This window comes from Pholcus phalangioides, unplaced genomic scaffold (assembly GCF_987345545.1).
Source record: "Pholcus phalangioides strain wild (caught in Gottingen) unplaced genomic scaffold, Ppha-v1.0 ptg000017l_1, whole genome shotgun sequence".
NCBI lineage: Eukaryota > Metazoa > Arthropoda > Arachnida > Araneae > Pholcidae > Pholcus > Pholcus phalangioides.
The window spans coordinates 47408256-47431923 of record NW_028301610.1 but is presented as its reverse complement, the minus strand read 5'-3'; the positions used below and the strand labels follow the sequence as shown (position 1 = coordinate 47431923).

Genomic DNA, 23668 nt, shown 5'->3' with positions numbered 1-23668 from the left:
AGCTGCAGACCTAAGGCCCGGACAATCAAAATCAGTTTGTTTTTTCCTGCTATAAATTCACTACAGAGCCGCCCTGATGTAAAGGGGGGGTCATGTCTTTTCTACGGAAAACCAATATTGTTCCCAAGAGGACTCCCTATCGCCGTGATCTATTTTACAGTCAACCCCACACCCTCCTCTAGGAATTATCACGTAATCTTGAGAACACTGCTTTAAGGGAATATTACAGATGTTGAAAGGTCCAGACAAGCAAAGAAAGAAAAGTTCTGATGGCTACAAATTGACATAATTCTTTTCTATTGCTACTCACCCAACCATCCCTCCAGGGCCAAAAAAAGAGAAAAGAAAAAATATTGAATGCCACAGCTCCTCTAAAGCCTATATTTTAGGGAAAAAAATCTCTGGAGAATCAACAAAAATCTGTGACCTTTTTCTCATTCCATGACTTCGGGTGTCATAGTAGACACCCTATTCTATTAATAAAACCTAAAATTGAGATTACAAAATTTGAAAAGATAGCACACAATTCTTCTATATAATTTTTAATATACAAATATTTTTTTAATTCCATTAAAGTATAAAAGTTTCCAAACAATCTTCATGAATTAGTAACAAATTGTTAACATCTGGCATCATAGCAAGACGACCTTGACCATTGATTCACCTAATTTTGTAAAAATGAACTAAGCGGCACATTTACAAATCACTTAAATGACCTGTGGCACAATTCCAGAGCATTTAAGTAGCCCATGGCACATTTCCAGATCACTGAAGTAGGCCTCAAAGATCACTTTCACATTCAAAGATCACCTAAGTAACCCGTGACACAGTCACAGAACACTTAAACGATACGTGGCACCTTTAGAGATCTCTTGAGTGACACGTGGCACAGTTTTGGGCACTTAAGCGGCCTCCAGTGCGGTTCTACATCACTCAAATTACCCGCAGAACATTCCCAGATTACTTAAGTGATCTGTGGCATAATTACAGATCACTTGAGTGATGCGTGGCACAGTTCCAGAGCACTTAAGTGGCCCGGAAACATTTCCAGAGCACTTGAAGGATCCGTGAAACATTTAGAGATCATTAAAGTGGCTCTGCAGGGGACTTATCAATAGGTAGAATGTTAGTTCAGGTGCCCCCAATAACTATCAAAAGGTTTTTCCGTTTTTCGCGCACCGAATAAGATGCCATTAAGAATATTTCATATCTTCATAAAGGGTGGTTGATGATGTAAGCATCATCTAACCCCCCCCCCGTCATCAAAAGTCAGCAAATCAGAAACCACCCCCCCCCCCATCAATGCTGACATAATACTTGAATGACCCCTAAAATATAATAATTCACAGGACAACATACATCCCACTTTCAAGTAGAATGTCTCGTAATGCTTCAGGCGGATGTGCTGGATCGGTCGGAATCTGAATTCACTCTTTGGCCACTGCATCAACATTGTAAGAGTCTGACAGAATATAATATACTCTGGGCAACAAGTTGACCAGGTATCTAATTGTGGATCCTGCATATATTTATTTATTTTAAGCATGTCTTGTGGGTTCAGATTGGATTTCTGTGTATGTAATGTTTGGTGGAGATGATTGTATTTTTATTGGTGACATGTGCACACATATGGTGGACTTGAGAAGAGGTCCCAACCAAGGGAGTCTGGTGCTCTGGGCATTGGTCCAGAAAGGGTGCTGAATTTACTCTTTTTCGTTAAAAATTATGGGGACTGGGACACCAAAATGACTGTCCCCCTAGCAACAGAGTAAATTCTCTTTTTTAGTTGTGATTCACAAGTTGCTCAGGTCAGGGTAGCAGTCACACTCGACTTGTAAAACAGGATTAAAGTTTATGATAATTTTCATTTAAATTATTTCATTCATATAAATTCATCACAAGGGTGGGGACCCGAGATCTCAGTTTAACCTTGTCTGACTCATGGGTAGATATATGAGGCACCTCCACCCATACTGGAGGTTTGCCCCCCCCCCACCCACGTCAAAGGCGGAGCCAACTGATCTAATGTATATGCGTATATATGAATTTACATCATCATCATGCCCCAGACTTTCAAGTCTATCTCCACCTATGGCCTGACTAGAATTTAAAACTTGTTCTTCAGCTGCAGAAAATTAGACTGTGAAATCTGTTGCAAATTCTGAAATGATGTGGGGGGGGGGGGGGAGAAGCTTGTGTTCTATATTTTTGCCTTCTTTTCTCTGTCCAATTCAAGTTAATAAAAATATAAGACAGGGAAAAACAAGATAAAGGGGATAGGATATCGCATCTACAAGAAAGGATTAAACACACACTATTATGGCTGAAAATCGCCCAAGTATGAAGTGTTAATTTGATTACATATTCAGTTTTACAGTTGAATTTTTTCTCTTTCCCAAAATTCATCTACGCATCAGCCAGCTATTAAAAATCTCCGTATGAACAGCAGAGAGCGACATCATCCTCTGATATTTTGTTTTGTCTGATACTTTCTGACCAGGCCTTACCTCAAAATGCATATTAGGTATTTGCATGTGCTGCCATACAAAGCATGCATCTTATGCTTTCTTAACAATAATTTGTAACTTTGTTAAATGTATTATTACTGATTAGAATTTAGGTTATGTGTTTATTACTGATTAGAATTTCATGCACATAAATTAACGTGCCTTTTTTTAAAATTCCTTGAATATGTTATTTGAATAATCGATAAAATATGCACAAAAGATTGTGAAATTCTGTTGTAAACCAAAAAAAGTGGCAGAAAATGGACCTTCCCACATCCTTCAGTCAGGAAACCAGGTCGGTATTTCTCACGGACCTCCTTCTAAGCGTAACCGGATTCATGCCTGTCTACAGTGGTACAGCCCTCTCAGCACTAATCCCTTCTCCATGTGTTTCCCAGGGCCGCCATTACCAGAAGCGTGGCCTGGTGAGAAAATATGAATGGGGCAAGATTCATCTCAACAATTTTGGTACACCAAAAAATGTTTAGGACTCCCTTCGCCTCGATTTTATATACAAGGCGACCATAATTAAAAGACCCTATTTTAAAGTAGCCTACACGTGAAACCAGTCGTCAGAAAATTAAGAATTAGGAATTTGTTTCAGGGGAAAAAATTAGTTGCAAATATATATTACATAAATATTGCATACACAGAATCCAATCCGAACCACAATGCATGTGCAAAATAAATATGCATCAGATCTGCAATTAGATGCCTGGTCAACAAGGGCAAATACAGGGGGTCCATAATTAAAAGACCCTATTTTAAAGTAGCCCACAGGCGAAACAGATCATCAGAAAATTATGAAATTTTGTGGAGGCTTTCATGAAGTGATGGAAATTTGTTTCAGGGGGGGATAAAAATTAGTTGCATGAGTCGCCACCAGAGGGCGTTTTATTAAGAAATGACACATTTTGGCAAACGTTTACAATTTTAACAATTGCTAAACACTTTTACAACTGTAACTGCAACAAAACACGTTCCACATGATGGCAATTACTTTCAGATACCATATGAAATTGCAAGATGGCATGTTCCACAACTGACCGAAGTGTAGGCGGGAAAATGTTCAGCATGTGTCGTGAAATGCTGCCTTTAAGGTCAGGTAAAGTTCTTGGATTGTCACGACTTACCAGACGTTTCATTTTTATTAAGGTCCGGGTAGGCCATAGATTAGGGAAGTGCTGGCTTATGACACGTTCTTCTGTAAAATGTGTTTTAAGAATATGCTTAACACACACTGCAATGTGCGGAGTAGTTCTGTCTTGCACAAAGATTGTGTCTGCAAGGCAGTGACATGCTTGCAGATCCGGAACAATTTTGTTCTGTAACAGCATTGCATATCGCTTCCTGATGACTGAACATGTCACTGGACCTGTATAACGTAACTCCTTGTAGAAGTAGGGACAGAGGATAAATGATGCAGTAAATCCACACCATACCGTCACTTTTGGTGAATGCAATGGAACCTCTAAGACAGCATGCGGGTTTTCTGGTTCCCAAATTCAGCAGTTGTGAGTATTGACTGCACCATCTAAGTGAAAATATGTTTCGTCTGTCTAGACGATATTCCAAGGCGTATCGACCTCAACGTGAGCTAAATACTGTAGTGAGAACTGGGGTCAAGCGTCATAATCATGGGGAAGCGACCGAAGCACAAGTGAAAGTTTGTACAGATAATATCGAAGGATATTTCGCATGAAATTATGGACAATTGAACGTAGCCTATCCAACACCTGAGCTACACGCTTGATACTACCATCATGAGAATTTGAAGCATTGTGCTCTTCCACCTGAAGCAAAACCTCCTGTACTGCGTGTAAAGAAACAGGTTTTCTCCCTTTCCCAGGACGAACAGCCAACGATCCAGTGTGGTTTCAAATTTTATCATATACTCCAAAGGTTTTTAACATTCATTGGACCTTTTCAAATCCTCTTCCAAGTTTGATATTTCCATAGAGCAGTTACTGCAGAATTGCTGTTTTGGTAAAACAATTTGGCCAAGAAAGCATGATCTCGTAAACTTAACGTCATTGTGAGCAGCAGACACATTGAGAAACAAGATCTCTGCGAATGTTTCTAGGTTTTATAACAGCTGCTGCGTGACATCACATAAATTTACATGTTTACTACAGATATTCAAAGTAAAATGCTCTCTAGTGGCAACATGTGCAACTACTTTTTTTCCCTCGAAACAAATTCCCATCACTTCATGAAGTTCACAAAATTTCAAAATTTCCTGATGACTGGTTTCGCCTGTGGGCTACTTTAAAATAGGGCATTTTAATTATGAACACCCTGTATTTTGTAGGGGGAGGATAAATCGGCATCCATTATTTCAGAATATACAGGATGTTCTGTTAATGTGTAACATTACCATTTAGGCCCAGCCGAAAATGGTCCTTTTCTACTCATTTTTATATTTTTATTACCTTTTACATTGATTCTGGGATCGATCGGCGAGATCATGGACCGCCGATCGACCGCCATGTTACAATCTTTTGCGCTGCCAGATGCCGAATACTATAGTTCTACAATATTATTTTTAGTTCATGTGAATATGTAAACTTCTCAAATGTTACGATGATTCTAGCACCACCGAATCTCGATACGGATTGGTTCCAGTAATGAGATGGGGAATTTTCCCTTACATGCCCGTTACATTTCATTTCATCTTGCCTCGTTCTGGAAGCCAAGATTTAATAATTTAGCTGGATGCCTCGGCGCCATTCGATCCGTTGACCTTCCTCAACACAGGCTGATCAAAAACTGCTCAGCCTGTGTTGAAGTCTCTATGAGATGTCAGTTCAAATCTGTGATGGGATATTCGTCAGGTTCGTCTCTTCGGAAGCGTGATGCTGTTGCTATGTTACTTTGTAATGTATCCATGGACCCCCCCCCCCCCAGCGTAAAAGTCTGAAGTCGCATCGCATAAATGTTTACTTGTTTCTCATCGGCGGTGGTGGTCGTGTGGCAGCGATCGAGGCCGATTGTGATGTTGCCGGCATGCAATTGTATGCAAATTATTTTTGTGAAATGTTGAATATTTAGCGACAGACGGCGTGTCGCTGGTGGATGAATGGTCCTAAAGTCAAAACCGGTTTACGATGTATAAAAGCGCATCTCTCGATCTCACTAATCGCATTCATTCCTTTGTTCATTCAAGTATTCACCTCTTGCTTTGGCTACTTGAGTAGCTTGTTCTTGATTTCGGTCATGAAATTTTAATATATGATCTAAATAACTGCCATTCTTGTTTCCGGCGGGTCCGGTGAAGATGTTTTTATAAAAGCTAAATAACCAATTAAAGAGTCTTGCAGTTCAACCCGTGACTAGTTGCCCTCTGGCAGATGAAACCTTGACTAGTCTGGTTCGTGATGAAACTTCTGGTCTAATGCTATAGAAACGTCCAGTACCTCTATCTTCGACGTTCAACTGGCTGGACTCTGATGAACTGTCATCGATGATTACTGAGAGGTCTACCTGGAAATTGGTTGCTGAGGACTTGTTCTGAAACTTGGGACACTGTTCTTCGGTTGGTTAAAATGACGTGAACGGATCTACATCGCTATCGTATCTGGTGCACTTGCGTCTCTTGATCTGCGAGAAGAAAGGTGATGTCTGGCTAAATGGACATGGACTTCTGCGGTGAGATCCACGATTTTTTATAATTAAAATTGATGTTCAAATAATTGACTTTAATGCAAAAAAATTGTTTTAATGAATGAAGTCTAACTCAGTGTAAAATAGCCCTTATTGTAATAAAGCCTTTTGAAGTGATACAAAACAACTTGTTTGTTTGTTTCCTGCTTGTTGTCTGCCTTTAACTGGATAATTCAAACCGGGCACGTAACCTCATTAAGGGATGTTACAAATTGGGGGCTCGACCGCTTCTTAAAACTAAATTGCAGACAACAAGTTCGAAATTTCACTTCGATTTGCTTTAAAAAAAAAAAAAAATTATGGACAGTAATTTGCAAACTAAGCCGCAAAATTCGGGCGATCGTCTGTTCCGGGTCAGATCTAACTTGTGAAAATCTGATTTTCTTTTTTCCCTCTAGTCGTTTTGTGATCGTATTCTATTCATTTTGAAGGTATAAATGTTTGCGACTAAAGGACTTTTCCTCCGGGTGCACGATCCTTTAAGAGAGGGGGATGCCTGTTGAAATTAGTGTATTTAATGTGTATTTTGGGGGTTTCTCCACCTGTGATATATATATATATATATATATATATATATTATTTTTTTTTTTTTTTTTTTTTTAAAGAGTAAATAGTGATAATCATTTCCTGTTTGTTTTTTTTTTGTATATTATGGTTTACTTCTTTTCAAACTATTTTATCGCCCGAATTTGATCATGGTCATCAACTATGTGATGGTATCCTCCTGGTTGATGTTCTGGTTATATGACGTTGAATTGTACAAATGGTTTGTGGACGTCTTTGGTCACTGGCTGACTATGTGATGGTATCCTCCTTGTTGGTCTGCTGATCACTGACGGGCTTCGAATCTTTAATCCGAGACATCGGGGTCATTGTCTGAATTCGACTGGAATGGTTGACTATGTCATGGTATCCTCCATGTCGATCTTCCGGTCACATGATAGCGATCTCACGTCCAATCTTACTTGAAAAATTATCTTTTTTTGGGGGTCCTAAATTGTATTTCATGTAATTTGAAACGTTAGTGTTTCATGTTTTTTTGGGGGCGAGATATTTTTTTTGATAACGTGATAATTTTGAGGTGCCCTAAGTGCATTTTTTGTGTGATATGGTGTATTTCATGCAGGATTTTTGATATTTATAGTGTGTATTTCATGCAGGATTTTTGATATTTTTAGTGTATTTATAGTGTATTTCATGCGGGTTTTGATTTGTATTTCATGCGGGATTTTTGATATTTTTAGTGTATTTATAATGTGTATTTAATGCGGGATTGTTTATTATATTGCATTTCATGTATTTGACAGGTTTTTTCTCCTCGGGTAGTGGATTGTTAGGAAAACAGGGCTTCAGAAAAATTCTTGACAATTTTTCTTTCTGTTGGCAGGGGGGAATGTAACGTATCCATGGGCCCCCCAGCGTAAAAGTCCGAAGTCAGCATCGCATAAATGTTTACTTGTTTTTCATTGGCGGCGGTGGTCGTGTGACAGCGATCGAGGCCGATTGTGATGTTGCCGGTATGCGATCGTATGCAAATTATTTTTGTGAAATGTTGAATATTTAGTGAGAGACGGCGTGTCGCCGGTGGATGAATGGTCCTAAAGTCAAAACCAGTTTACGATGTATAAAAGCGCGTCTCTCGATCTCACTAATCGCATTCATTCCTTTATTCATTCAAGTATTCACCTCTTGCTTTGGCTACTTGAGTAGCTTGTTCTTGATTTCAGTCATGAAATTTTAATATAATATGATCTAAATAACTACCATTCTTGTTCCAGGCGGGTCCGGTGAAGATGTTTTTATAAAAGATAAATAACCAATTAAAGAGTCTTGCAGTTCAACCCGTGACTAGTTGCCCTCTGGCAGATGAAACCTTGAATAGTCTGGTTCGTGATGAAACTTCTGGTCTAATGCTATAGAAACGTCCAGTACCTCTATCTTCAAGGTTCAAATTAAATCAAGGGTTTTATTAACCCTTTCTGTCAAGTTAGACTGAGGGTGGTACAGGGTTATGTAACGTTGATTAATTTGTAATGTTTTACAAGTCTCCTTCATTAAATTTGAGATAAAACAGGGTCCATTATCTGACACTAAGTTTCTTGGAAAACCATATTGTAGACAATATTCATGTACAAACTTTTTTGCTACTACGTTAGCGGTGATACGTCTCAAGGGAAACAACTCAACCCATTTCGTGAAATAATCTACTACAACCATTAAATGAACATTTCCTCGGGAAGAAATGGGAAAGAGACCCATGGTGTCAATGCCAACTACTTCTCCAGGATAGTTAACAGAAGTTGACACCATGGCTCCCCACCGTTTTTGATTATCGAACTTACAGGTTTGACATATTTTGCAAGAGAGGACAAATTTTTTCACGTCCTTTCTTATACCTGGCCAAAATGTGCGCTGCCGACAACGCTGAAAAGTTTTATGAACACCCATATGTCCCGAAACACGGTGGTTATGCATTTCGAAAAGAAATTTATCTCTGCAATTTCGAGGAATGACCAACAGTTTTTTGTTTTTATGAAGCATAAATAATTTATCATTTTCAAAAACATAATATTTTTCCCATCTTTTTATCTTGAAAATATTGAATAATATCGGAATATTGTAGACGTTGTTGGTCAATTAACTCTGACAGGTCCAACAGAGAAAAGAGATACAATTTGTTATCTATTTTATCCTCAAAATAATTTTCAGCATCGACAACAGCGGGCATCCTGGACAAGCAATCTGTGGCCTGCATGGCCGAGCCCTGCCTATACTCGAAACGTAAGGGATATTCTTGTAATAACTGTGCCCATCTACTGAGCCTGCCTTTAAGTTGTTTGGCATCGAAGTATCAACCCACAGCTCTGTGATCGGTTACTACCGTAATTGGTTCTCCCGAAAACCAAGCTCTGAACTTGTGACAGGCCCAAACAACGGCAAGTCCCTCCTACTCCGTAACTGAATAATTTTGTTCAGCCGAGTTTAGGGCACGGCTGGTATAGACAAAGGGTTTTTCACCTTCGGGTTCTACTTGTTGAAGAATTGCACCCAACCCAATTCCAGAGGCATCGGTATGGAGTTTTAAGGGACATTCTTTTTTCCTGGTTGTCAAAACTGGAGCACGGGATAAACAAGTTTTTAATTTCTCGAAGGCTTGTTGATGAGTTGCCTCCCATCTAAATTTATGTTTCTTTTTGTCAATTCGTATAAGGGAGAGGCAATATCCCCGAAACGTGGGACAAACTGGCGGTAGCAGCCGCAAAGTCCTAAAAAACGTTGTAACTGTTAGACATTTTTGGGTCTAGGAAAACAAATTGGGGGCTCGACTGCTTCTTAAAATTAAATTGCAGACAACAAGTTCGAAATTTCACTTCGATTTGCTTAAAAAAAAAAAATTGTAACATCCCTTAATGGGGTTATGTGCCCGGTTCGAATTATCCAGTTAAAGGCAGACAACAAGCAGGAAACAAACAAACAAGTTGTTTTGTATCACTTCAAAAGGCTTTATTACAATAACAGTTATTTTACATTAAGTTAGACTTTGTCGCTACCTCGGAGATGCTATGTCCCATCTCTCGTGCGCCGACTATAACACCACGTTCAAACTCACTTAAATCTCGATAACCTGCCATTGTAGCAGCAGTAACCGATCTAACAACTATGCCAGACACTTGTTGTGTTATATAGGCGTTGCCGACCACAGCGCCATACTCTGATTGGTTCCATATCTCTTTATTTGCATACGCATGCCTGTACCAGTTTTTTTGGCTCTCAGTTTATATTGCTGTGTGTTCACTCAAAACTTTGATGTGGTCCTTTTTAAAGTATTCTACGGAGTGGAGGGTAAACAATGGCAAAGACAAGGGAACTGTGAATGAAAAAAGTTTGAGAAATGCCGCCCTACGCCCACAAAACTTCACTGCTCAAAACAATTAGGGGAGCACATGGTTTTAACAAAATTACGCAAAGATGTATACCGATAAGTAACATGAAATGAATCATCCATAATTTAAAGCCTAGCAGGAAATGGAAGAAGAAAACTTCATATGCAAATCAAAGTTCATGACGTCAAAAACCAGAAAAAGGAGATAAGGGCAGAAATCGGGATGTTGCAGAAACGTCTGTTTTACTGCCGTAACTGTGAAATTCGATTGCGCAGTATTTTTTTTTTTTGAGACAAGGTGACTTGAGGATGTCTCAACAACATGATTTACCGGAATCCATGGCATGGCGTGTTATAGGCAGACTGGAATCCGGGCAAACACAACGTAGTGTCGCGGATGCTGTTGGAGTCGCCAGAAGTGTTGTTGTAAGGCTGTGGAATCGATTCCAAGAAACAGGAAATGTTAGACGTCGACCAGGGCAAGGTCGGCCACGCGCCACTGATGACCGGTATATACAGTTAACAGCCCATCGAAACAGAACAGAGAATGCTACGCAGCTGCAAAGACGGTTGCTCTTGGCAACAGGACGAAGGGTGTCCAGCCAAACAGTACGTAATCGGCTTCGTGAGGGAGGGCTCTATGCACGTAGGCCAATGGTCTGCATTCCGTAGACCCCACGCCACTGTGCGGCCCGAAGAAGATGGGCTGCTGAACATCGAGATTGGGAGCAACATGATTGGAGCCAAGTGCTGTTTACAGACGAGTCCCGATTCAGTCTGGAGTGTGACACCCGACGTGTTCTGATATGGAGGGACAGGGGCACTCGAAATAACCCCGCATTCGTTCGTGAAAGGTCACAATACAGACGAGCTGGTTGGATGGTATGGGTTGGAATCAGCATAGGCGGACGTACGGACCTGCATATCACTCGGAATGGCACTTTGACGGCCCGAAGGTATGCAGACGAGATACTGCGGCCTCATGTCATCCCTTACGCTGGAGCCATTGGAGATTCCTTTGTTTTCCAGGATGATAATGCCCGACTGCATATAGCTCGTCTGGTGGAGAACATGCTTGAAGCTGAAACAATACAGCATATGGAATGGCCAGCGTGCTCTCCTGACCTGGACGACACATTGCTGTGCGACCAAGGCCGCCTGTTACTGTCCGAGACTTGCAGATTGCACTTCTTGAGGAGTGGAACAGTATTCCCCAAAGTCTGATCGATTACCTCATCGCATCCATGGCAAACAGGTGTGCAGCAGTCTTAGCTGTTCGAGGAGACCACACGCCCTATTAAAACTCATGCATCATGTCTAAACAGTACTTTTTTTTATCGTTTACATGTAACCAAATTGTTGCCCTAAATCATCTTTTTTCCATATTTTCAAAGAATTAAAGCTTAATTCCAAATTTTTTTACGTCTTTTTTCTGTATTGTGCATTGATACGCGTGTACTATCCATTGTATGTCAATATGTGGCTGTCTCGCACGGTTTTCTTCACTTTTTTGCTTGCTCCCCTAATTGTTTTGAGCAGTGTACTTGTGTGAGGGAGGGAACAAGCGAACTGACAGATATAGAAAAATGAGTAACAAGATCTAAAAGGTTAATAAACACACTTCTATACACAGGGTTGCCTTTATCAGATGTGGAGCCTGGTGCGAAAATTATTTCGGGGCTCCTTAGCCCAGATTTCAAGTATTGGGGGGAAACAGGGTATTCAAAGATTCCTGTATTATCACAGAATATGTGTACAGGAATACTGAAAAAAAATATAGATGCATTTAAATCTGTAAATTAACACAAAAATCGATGAAAATTTCGAATTAAGGAAGGAAAAAAATCACAAGATTTTAAATTCAGAATCAATGGGAAAAAAACTGAAATTGATTTAAATTCATAATCTATGAAAGGGAAAAATCTCAGAATTGATGAAAAATCCCAGAATTCGTGAAAATTCAAAATTAATTTAAAAAATCCCAGAATTCGTGAAAATTCAAAATTAATTTAAAAAATCCCAGAATTCATGAAATTTCCTATAATTGATGGAAATTCAGAATTAATGAGAGAAATAATTCCAGAATTGATGAAAATTACAGAATCAAATCAGTTGAAGCTCAGACACTTTGTTTACTACAAAAAAATATGCAGTCAATCTTGCTTATAATGTTTTCCCACTTAGTATGACGTATTTTTGTGTTCTCAATACTAACTAATTCTCAATAGGATTTCCCATTTACAGTGTTTTCCCACTTACAATGTTTTTTCGAAAAAGTTATAAGCGGGATCGACTGTATATATATTTGATGCATGTACATATTTTTTCACTTCTGTATTACAGTAAGTGAGGAATCGCCTTACTGGGGCCATCACAGATCCAGCTGCAACCGCACCTGTCACTTGCCCCTAAGGGCTGCTCCGGTTGTACACACAACATTATGTACATATAGTGTAGCCCAGTGTGTGGGTGTGATTCCCAAACATTTCCGGTTCACTGTGACATTTCTATTACCGCTGAAAAAAAATTGATAATTTTTTTCAGCTTCAGTCCAGCCAAACAGAAAAAATAGAACTATAATACTTCCTCTGAGGCTTGCACCAGGCCTGCAATACACTGCAACATTTTCTTTTTTGGCCACCCAGTCAGTATAATATGAACTTTTCTGTTTCAACAAAGAAAAGGGATGTTGTACTAATCAAAAATTCTTGTTCCGTAAATCTAGATTTGTCAATATTGGGTTTTATTTCTGCATTATCCACACAGGTCTGTAAATTCATTTTCTTTCTATCTTATTTTTTTTTCGGTCTGAAATTTTTCACACATTTTTCACCGGTCCACAGATGTGAAAAGGTTTAAGAATACTGATGTACAGTTTATCATAAGAAATGTTTTAATAAATCATAACATTGAATTACTGAATGGTACCACGGCACACAGTTTGGAAACCCCTAGTACAGCAAATCTAAAGGTCCCTTTACACGCACAATCTTCCTCACACGCCCAGAGCGGGACGTTCTTGCGCGAAAGATTGGAGAGCGCGTTGTTAAAAAGACACACATTCTTGCGCGCGCTCTCTCCAGCACAAAAGACGGCCCCGTTCAGAATTGTGTGTGTAAAGGGAAACATGTGGCAAAATTCATACACTTTTGCGTGGCGTGTGGACTTTCGGGGAAGCACAAAACTCCACGTTCCTGACCAAAGTTTTTTCCCTGTTGGCAGATCGAAATCGGCTGACGTTTGCGCAGAAAAAATATAGATTTCAAAAGCTTATTATATATTACTACGTGGATTATTCGTTTTTAAAAATAATTTCAATAATTATTTTTTGAAATTACTGTTACAAATTTATGGTAATTTTTTATGCAATTGATAAGAAATTCAGAAATAAAACTTCTGTGATCGTTAATTTCGAACTTTTATTCGATTCGACTTTCATTTGTCGTTTGACTTTAATTGCTGTAATTAGCTCTTAACTACATTTTCTGAAAAATTTAATTGTTTATATACTTAATATTATAATTTTACTGAAACAAGAAAAAATCAGATTTTTTTCTTCCATCTCACACACATAATTATTGACTCTGTGTGCAGCCGATGTTTTTTTTAATACTACCAGCCAGAAAAATAGGTAAAAAGCATTACAAAATTATTACATTGAAACCTCGATATAACGATAAATCCTCCTACAATGATTCTCGATATAACGATAAATCCTTCTACAATGATATATCTTCAAATCTTTTTTGGAAATGTCTATATTCTAATGTTAAACTGCTGCCTCCCGATATAACGATAATCCCTCTACAACAATTTTTTTTTCTTGGTCCGCTGAGTATCGTTATATCGAGGTTTCACTGCACTTTTTTTGAAATTATGGTGTTATTTTGTAGGGCTTTATTTCAGATATTTTTAAGAAATTCTTGATAAATTTCTCTCGGTTGTATTCATATCCTCAAAAAATCATTTCAGTTTAATGTTGTCGAGCATAATAACAATACAAAAAATAACAAATAAATTGAAGCATAATTTTTTTTCAAATTTTTAAAACTCTAAATACACGTATTCTTACCGGTGTAAAACATTCCGTCGTGTGTCATGCTATGACAGCAATAAAATTAAAAGTGTGAATAGCAATACGTTTTTTTTTTCGTTGGATATTATTCATGATATTTAATGGTTTTTCGTTTTAAATTAAATCAGCGATAATCTTATAACATGAAACATCCCTTTTACTTGGTATTTTGAAAATCACTTGACCTTGGATATCTTTTGTGATCTTATCATGAAAAAATACAGCACATTGTCCACTGAACACCTGCTATGAATGCAGAGTTGGCTGGATCTAGTGAATAGGGTGCTTCTTTTTAAACAGTATCATTGTTAACCTTCAGACATTCAGGTAATGGAAGTTTTTTCCACAACCCTAAATCCCTTTTAAAGTTTTTTCTAATGTGTTGAAGTCAAATTTATACTGTTAAATTTAAATCAGATGTTCTTGACATCCATATTTTTATGGGCATCTTTTTCTCAGCCACCTCGTTGGGCATTTTGCCTGTTGTGGCGTTGTATTTGTATTAACCTTTTTAACAGCGACTTAAAAACATCAACTATGTGTTCCCCAGATCTATTTCCAATTTTAAAAATATGCTAATTGAATAAATTTCTAAATAATAAAATGTTTTTTTTTCAAAATTTCTGTAGCCAGTGGTAGGCGTCTTAACGGGTGAGTGAACGGAAATGGAACAAGAGTGCCAAATCAAAAAGGGGCTCCAAATTATTGAAAGGCTTTCATCTATTCTGAAATTATTTCTTTTTTCAATTCTGGATTTTTATTAATTTTGGAATAATTTCTTTCATCAATTCTCGCATGGATTTATGTAATACTTCTATCGTTAATTTCAAATTTTGAAACTGATCTTTCTTAAAATATTTATTTTCTATTGAAAAAAGCAATTATTTTTTTAAAAAAGAAAAAAATAGAACTTATGGGTTAAAAGAGCCCCTAGTTAAACTATTTTAAATTTTTCCCCCACCCTGAGGGTAAATGAAAGCTTGTGAAGTTATCAAAATAATAATAGTAATTTAACATATCTATAAATCTGATATAATAATGTTTGTAGATAAAGGAACCGAATCAAAGTGAGAAAATTATTGCAATAACCTAATAAATGTAATTACGGTATTTGAAAAACTAATTTATCATTTCTTTAAAAAAACAATTTGTTGGAAAAAGGAAGAAAAATCGTCAAATAGACTCTGGAAAAAAAATTGCAATAAATATTATCGCTGAAAAAGAATATTTTCATTGTATACATCTCTTTTTTTAAAACAATAATGAAGGAAGATGACACAGGAGACAAGGGATTCGCCCCGTTTTTGCCCGTAGGGTGTGTTTGCGTTTAGACATATGATTTTGAGTTCGCGATTGAACGCTGGAATGACCAGTTCCTGCGCGCTGCAATGTATGTCTTTATCTGCCAATGAACAAAACAGTTTCGAACACCTATTTATTTCTATTATTACAAATTTAAACATTAGTTAAGACATCAATTCAAGGGCAAACCCTTCACCAGTAGGAAAATCACAAAGTATACTTATGGTGAAGCAACTAGGACGGAAGTGACACTCAGCTGTGGTCTTCAAGAAACGATGCTCGACCACAGATGTCGGTAGAGTCACACATAGAACTCGGCGACGAACCCAAGGCGTCGACGAGGCGGTGGAATCAGATCACGGACGTCAACAGAGCCACACTTGGTCTTCACCGATCAAGCAGTAGAAATCAGATGACGGATATCGTGACAAACCCAGGGCGTTGATGAGGCGATACTAGGTAACGAACACCGGTAGAACCACACAAGGTATTCAGCGATCAAGTGGTGGAGTCCAGTTAACGGATATCTCGACGAACCTAGGGCGTTGACGAAGAGGCGTCATTAGATCACGGACATCGGCATGTTACACGTGGATTTCAAGTGGTGAAGTCAGATGGTGGACGTCGTGACGAAGGGATAGCATCAGATTGCAGCGTCATACGAAGAAACTATCAGATCGCTGCTATTGACCATGCCAGCCAATGCCAGATGGCAGTCGGCAAGATCTACGAAGGTATTAAGATCGAGAACGGACACTACACATCCCTGAACGGCATTCTTGGAGAGCAACTGACGGGAACATCGGACCAGCCGAGTTGTTCGGATGATTTGAGATTTTAGCGCTACATGAGACTGAAGGCCGATTTGAAGCATGGACGTGATTATATATAGCTCTCAAATCACTAAGCATGCAAATGAGGAGTAATGCACATGCGCCCCCATCGACATCGGCGTTCCAAGCGGCAAGTTCAGAAACTAGTTTTCCTTTCTTCCTAAAACAGTTCATGACATGTCGGCACCGAAAACGTCCGTAAGTAACAAGTTTGTTTAGTCGACAGAAAATAATTATAAACATACAGTATATGATAGACATAACACAAACTCAATAATAAAACATAACACATGCACTACCATTACATCAGGGGTAAAGGTCAGGCGAGCATCAACAAGGCCATGTTACAGTGCACACTTTTTTCGCCTTTACACGCACACTCTTGAAGGCGGTTCTGAAGTTGTTTACAGCTATCACGCGCGCAAAAGCGTACATGTAAAGGGGCCTCACGCCTTTTGTTCACAGTGGATCAAGAAAATATATTGCTGAAGAGCCTTAGCCCTTACCACTTTTTTTCCATCCCGCACCCCAAGTGCATGACTTACCTCCCTGCACCTCTTTGAATAATCGATTTTCTCTTCATTATTTTTCTTCAATCAATTACATTAGTTATCTGTATTAATTAATTTTTATAAACTTTTACTTATTATTTAATTCCTTTTTCAGCTACTATTAACATTTATTTTTGGCTTTTTTCAATAAATTCAGAAAGTACACTAAAAAAAGTTACTGCTTTATAACATTTTTTAAAATATGGAAAACAGTTTCAATGAATTGTTATTTGTTGATTCCAGCTGGTACAACAATATACAGGGTGTCCTTCAAGTCCTAACTCGTCCCTTATCTCATCAAGCGTTCGTTGTAAAGAAACGGTTCCAATTTTAAAAATGCTCAAAATGTATTTAAAAAAAATCTGTGTGTGCGCACCAATTTTCAGCGTGAAATTAAGAACCACTACTGTAGAGGGATTACCGTTACACCAAGAGGCAGTTTATTTAGACTACAGGCATTTCCAAGCAAGATTTGAAAAAAAATTCATGGAAGAGGTACTTATCTGGGTACCGAGTATCGTTGAGAATTGAGGTTTCACAAAAATATATTGTTGGTATGAGACTGTATCCCTGGGTATGAGAGACAGAATATACACTATTGTAAAGGTAATAATACAATATAGAGAAAGTAGTTTAGATAAAAGTCAATTCACATGACGCAAGGCCATAGCAAAGGGGGAGGACTTGGGAGTCTGGTCCTCCCTCCCCAAAATGTGAGAAAATGACAGAAAAAAGGGGAAAAGATGGCCAAATCTATTATTCTAGCACTTTGCTCCCCCCCCCCCTCTGAACAAAATTTCTGTGACATGAGGCATAAAATCTACTCCATCAATAACAATATGCAATTTCTTTGAGAAAAAATTTGTAATTATTTTGCTTTTCTGCTCTGCATGAGAACTTTCCATAATAGCCAATTACCAGTAATAAACGCTAATGGCGAATTTGCATATATCATATAGTTATGAAACTGCACATATCTTAAGCAAAAGCAAGTAAAAATATGATCGCCTTTTCTAACCTATCTCAAAACTGCTTGTCATTGGACAGAGAGAATTCACAGGAGGGGGGGGGGGGATCATCAGGAAGCCTAAAATTTTTTAACAAACAATTTCTGAAGTGTTTTTGTTTGCCATATGGTCACCACCAAATTTGGAGGCTGGTGGAATAAAAAGGTTTTTAGAAGACTGGCCTGGAACAAGGTCTCTCCAGTCTTTCTTTTTAATTTTTTAGTTTTGGAGAACAGTCTTTTGCAGTGACATTTCTGGGGTAATAAAAAGGAGAGGGCATATGTGTGTGTTCAGAGTATATAACAATTTTTCTCCCCATTATATTTTTTATGAAGAGAGTTGACACCTCTTCCCCATTATCTTGTCATTTTGTGTACAGCCTAATCTGTGTTTTGAACAGTTGTCATCCCTGCTCAGAAAAACCCACTGGGGGTAAAGAGGAAGATAATTAGACACTGGCCATTTTTGAATAGAAATAGTGGGCAAGATCGGCATTGAAAAACTCCTGTCTTTTTGCAGGTCAGTATACTAGCCAAAAAGTAGCGGGTTTTTGCTTTTGTTAGTATGTTTTTTAGGGGCAAAACTAATGCCAAATAAATTAGGATCCATATTTAAAATTTAAAAAAAAATTGTCATATTTGGAAGGGCACTTTAAATCAGAAATTATCTATTGGCTGAATTTGAATGGTGTTGCTCAGCAATACCATTCAAGTGATTGGTATTGCTCACGCAACACGAGCAGATATGCTCTGGCATCCCTAGCACTTAGGTTAAAAACATAACTTTAAAACTTTCATTATAAGTTTCTGAACTAGGTCTGAAACCTTTTGGATCTAGATACCTTGAGAAGAAGTCAATTGTACTACTCTCTAAATTTTAATTTGAAAATTCTGAAGAAAAATTATGCAGAAATTAATAATTTTTTTAGCAATTACGCATCTGTAAATCAAATACAAAGAGTTCAGTTTAATACTGTAAAACTGCTTTGTATAAAATGCTCATATGGTTGATACAATTTTAAGATAAATATACTGTACTTCTTGTTAGAATTTGTGTTGCTTAATAAAATCAATATAGAGTATTTGATAGTTTCATTCATTATCAGATCAATTTCTTCTGCAGCAACAAATTCAAACTCACTTTTCCAGCATTGCTAGATATTGTTTTTGCCAAATAATCTTCAATGTAGCTACTCAATGGGATGTCATGAATAGTTATCACTGCTTCTTGTTTCAATAAAGTGCTAGATGTGACAGGAAAAAAAATGTTTATTCCTTTATTAGTTTGCAAGAAAAATATAAAAAATGAAGCAAATGTTGAATAATTTCACTTCAAAAGCAAATATACAGTAGAACCTCAATTATTTGGGGGCAGTTTAGCTGAGGCACAAAACTTTACTGAAGGTGAAAGAGAGCTAAACATGTATTGTATCTGTACAATGCCCGTGAGTGAAGGTACTGATTACAGGGAAAGTATTATTAGTGTGTGGTAATGAAAGTACAGTAACCCCTTGTTGCATTACCAATGTCAAGAGACAAAGAAAAAGCATGATATAGTAAATTTTAAATTTAATAGACTTCAATTATACAGACTTCAGATTTTTGAATCCTTATGGGTATGTTATATATGTGTTAAAATAAATGTGATAAACAGTTTATTATGAATAATCATCTCGGTAACAGAGTTGATACAAAATTTCCTAAATAAAAATTAAGTAGTTTTTAAGCACTTTTTAAGGTGTCATGGCAAACTTTAGAACTTACGAATTTTACAGCAAAGAAAAGGCACATATTCAAATGTATTTTAAATCTGCCACACAAATTTTCATTCTTCTCAACAATGATTATACATGCATATCCAAGCACACTTGGTAAATTTGATAAATAATTGGAATTTATCACTTTTACCGGTGATTATGCATAATACCACTAGACACTTGTGGTAAAGGAAGATGATAGGATCAAATTAATTGGTTTCATTAACAAGATAAGTTACAAAAAAGGGGTACATATGAGTTACAAATACAGACGTATAGCTAGCTACATGTGCCAGTAACCAACAAGGAATGTCATGTTCCGGATGGTCATTGAGATTTCTCAAAATTTATTCTCTCACATAATCTTTTATATATTGACCATATTCTCTACATTTTTTACTTGACAGTACTTGCAGTAGCCCTTCGCCAGCGCAGCGAGATGATTGCTACACAAATTGCATAAATTTTGGTATTTCAAGTTAAATTGTTTTTCGACCAGATCTGGTTACAACATGAGGCTTCGCATTGGAATCACTTGGTAAGTCCTTGGCAGGAGAACAGTCAGCTGCTTGAGATGAGGTAACTGCTGTTGGCAGATCAGTCTTTCATGACATATTCAGGCTTGGCACGATCAATACTCACTGTCACCATACGACCCTGTACAATATATAATCTTGAAAACTTTATCACCACAGGATACAACCTGATATGGACCAGTGTATGGAGGCTGAAGGCTTTGACGGAGCGCATAAGTTCACAGGAAGACATGTGAGCATGTCCTTAGGTCTTTGCTGATGAAGACTGCTGTTGATCCATGCGCCTGATTTGAAGTATGGCACAGCTTGTCGCAATCTACCAATGAAAGTTGCTGGATCTGAGGCACTCTGAGGCATCAAAAATTATCCTGGAAGGTGAATTGGAATCTCATATAGCATTTCTGTTGCTGTAGCCTGGATATTTTTTTCCAACCAGTACGACAGCCTAGCAGAGAATGGAAGGGAGAATTTTACTCGAGCTTGCTGTAGCATGAGCCATGATTGTAGATTTTAATTGCTTGTAAAATCTTTCCACCTGCCCACTAGCAGCTGGGTGATAAGGAGATGTGCGATGATAGATAGTACCAAGCCAGGGGACCAGAGTAGCAAAGAGAGATGATTCAAACTGGACACCCTAGCCTGATGTTAACCAAACAGGAGAGCCAAAACAAGCAACCCAGCTGGCATAAAAAACTTCTGCCACTGTGTTGGCGGAACTGTCTACTAGAGGTACAGCTTCTGGCTGCTTAGAAAAATGGTCAACCATAGTGAGACCGAACCAGAACCTTTTAGATGGAGGAAGCAATCTGATCAAGTCAATATGTACATGCCCAAACTTGGAACTACATGGGTGAAAAATGCCAGGCCTTTTTTTGGTGTGTCTGGAGACCTTTGAACTCTGGCAATTGTTGCATTTGCGAGCCCAAGAAGAAATATCACTTCTTAATGAGTGCCACACATATTGTTGTTGCACCAGCTTAATTGAGGCTTTAACACCAAGATGATGAGAGACTGTGCAGGTTTTCAAATATGGGTAGATGAAAGTTGCGCGTGACAACTGTATGGATAGGGTCATTAGATATGTCACAAAAAAAATCGAATGGCTGTGTCGCCTACTACTTCACCAAACACCAACTCTGGCCATATCGCTATATTGCAATTTACTGCCATTAGTGAGATGGGTTGGAAGTGAAGGTGCTGTCTGTCGGTGGTCGCCTCGAGTTCGTTTGGGAAAATATCTTATTTATATCCTCCCTTGGGTTCAAACCCGGGACCCTGACAACAACCTTCATGATGGTAGACGAGCATCTTACCACCATGCCACTCGGGCACGATGGCTTCTCGGCCTTTTGGCTAAGATCAAAGTGTGTCGCCTACTGGGATGGCTTGAAATGTCAAAGAGGATGGAACGATGCCAGATATCAACTGTTAGAGTTCCTCATCTTCTGCTTGTTCTAGTGCCATTTCCCTGAAGTCGAGCATTGATGGTGCATTAATCAATGATTTGTGCACTCTTGATAGTGCTCCACTCACTGCATTGTCTGTACCCTTGAGATACCTGATGTCAGTAGTAAACTGGCTAATGTAGTCTAAGTGTCTCAGTTGGCAGCCTTCCATCATATGGCGGAAATATTTGATTGCCATATACGATGTCAAAAGCTCTCTATCATATGCACTGTACTTTTGCTGGGCTGGAGATAATGTCTTGGAGTAAAATGCCAATATGGCTGCCAATTTCCCCCCCATCTGTTGCTAAAGTGCAGCTCCCACAGTGGTGTCAGATGCATCAACCACAATAGCCAAGGCAGCTGTAGGTGACTGATAGTATAATGTGATTGCTTCAGCTAGGTCATCCTTACCCTTTTGGAATGTTTTGGTGGCCTCGTCTGACCACTCGATAGGCCTTTTATCATTCTTTGTGACACCCTTTAGGTAACCATTAACCTTTGCTTAAGATTGAAACACCCATAGAAGTTATTAATGACCAGAAATTGACGCACTTCTTTCAAGGAATCTGGTTTAGGAAAGTTTATAATTTCTGAAACTTTGTCAGGAAAAGGTAAAATGCCTTTTGCATCTACAGTGTGACCTAGGAAGTTCACACAGGCTTGACCGAGTATGCACTTAGAAGCGTTGATGAGAACACCAAATTATTGAAACCTCTGGAAAACTTGTTTCAGATGGTCGACATACTGACTCTCACTGAGGCTACTAAGAAATCAGCAAAATATGGTATACCAAAGTCCAATACTCTGAGAATGTAATATATGAACCATTGAAAGGTGGAAGCTGCATTTCATAGACTCAAAGGCATGAAGAGAAACACCGAGTCCAAATGGTGTTGTCACAGCAGTCTTTGAGATATCTTGCTCTTTGACAGGAATTTGTTGGAATGCCTTGGCTAAGTCAAGAGTGAAGAATATTTTTTTGCCTTCCAAAATTTGTATAGTCTTGAATGTGTGGGACTGGATACCTGTCTGGCACCATTACACTATTGAGGTTTCGGTAATAGCCACATGGGCATCAGTCACGATTGCTTTTTTTACCATGTGAAGTGGTGAGGCCCAATAGCTTTGATGTCAAAATTCAAATGCAGCCTCTAATTTGTCAGCAGGTAATTGTCTTGGGTTAGCATAAACCAGTGGACCCTTTGTCTTGATGACATGTTGCACATCGTGTTGAACTTGTCTAGGACCCGCGAAAGCTTCTGTTAGTATTGGGAATTCTGCTAGCAGGTGGAGTTTCCATCCATGAATTTCACTTGAATATATACTCTCCTCTCATGCATGACAGACTCATCGGATAAGTCATCATCTGGTGGCAGTGTCAGCAATGTGAGCTTAGGCCTGAATTATGTCTGGCTGTCCATGTACGGCCATGTTCAGCCAACACATGGGCGTAGCGAGGGGGGGGGGACTTGGGGGGTCTGGTCCCCCTCCCGAAATGTGAGAAAATGACCGAAAAAAAGGGAAAAAGATGGCCAAATCCATTGTTCTGTCACTTTGGTCCCCCCCCCCAAAATGAAAATGGTCCCCCCCGAACGAAATTTCTGGCTACACCCCTGAGCCAACACCATCTATAGCAGAAAGCCCCTGCACAAAGCTTGTGATGTCACTGAAGTCCATTTCACCTACAGTCATTGGATATACTGCAAAAAAAGGTGAATATTGCATGCGTCGGCCTGCTATATCCAACGGCTGCAGGTGAAATGGACTTCATCAGTGACGTCAAAGCTTCACTATAGGGTGTTAGTTCAGCGCACACAAGCTTAAGGAAAGAGAATTCGTTGGCTTTGTAGTTTAATGGTCTTGGGTGCTCACTCGGCAAGTGAGAGGATACTGGTCTGCAAGAACAGTTAAATTTTCTTTCTTGGATTTATCTTCGCACCAGCCAGCTATCGAAACCTTCACAGTAACAGTGGAGAGTCACATCACCTTCGGATAAGCTGAAAGACCTCATTTGTCAACACTAATCAAGATTGCATCCAAAAAGATATGTATTTTCCATCGGCTAAGGGGTGCCCCGAGATATTATGGAGATTAATTAAAAAATAGT

General features: G+C 38.6%; 1 protein-coding gene across 2 annotated transcripts in view; it reads right to left on the bottom strand.

Moving 5' to 3' along the window:
• The window catches only part of LOC149073985 (PRELI domain containing protein 3B-like), a 78221-nt gene that overhangs the window by 3469 nt on the left and 51084 nt on the right, over positions 1-23668 (bottom strand). For both annotated transcript variants that reach the window (XM_089247177.1, XM_089247178.1), the window contains one exon: positions 18962-19064. In XM_089247177.1, the coding sequence (XP_089103303.1) occupies positions 18962-19064 (103 nt within the window). The remainder of the gene's footprint in view (positions 1-18961; positions 19065-23668) is intronic.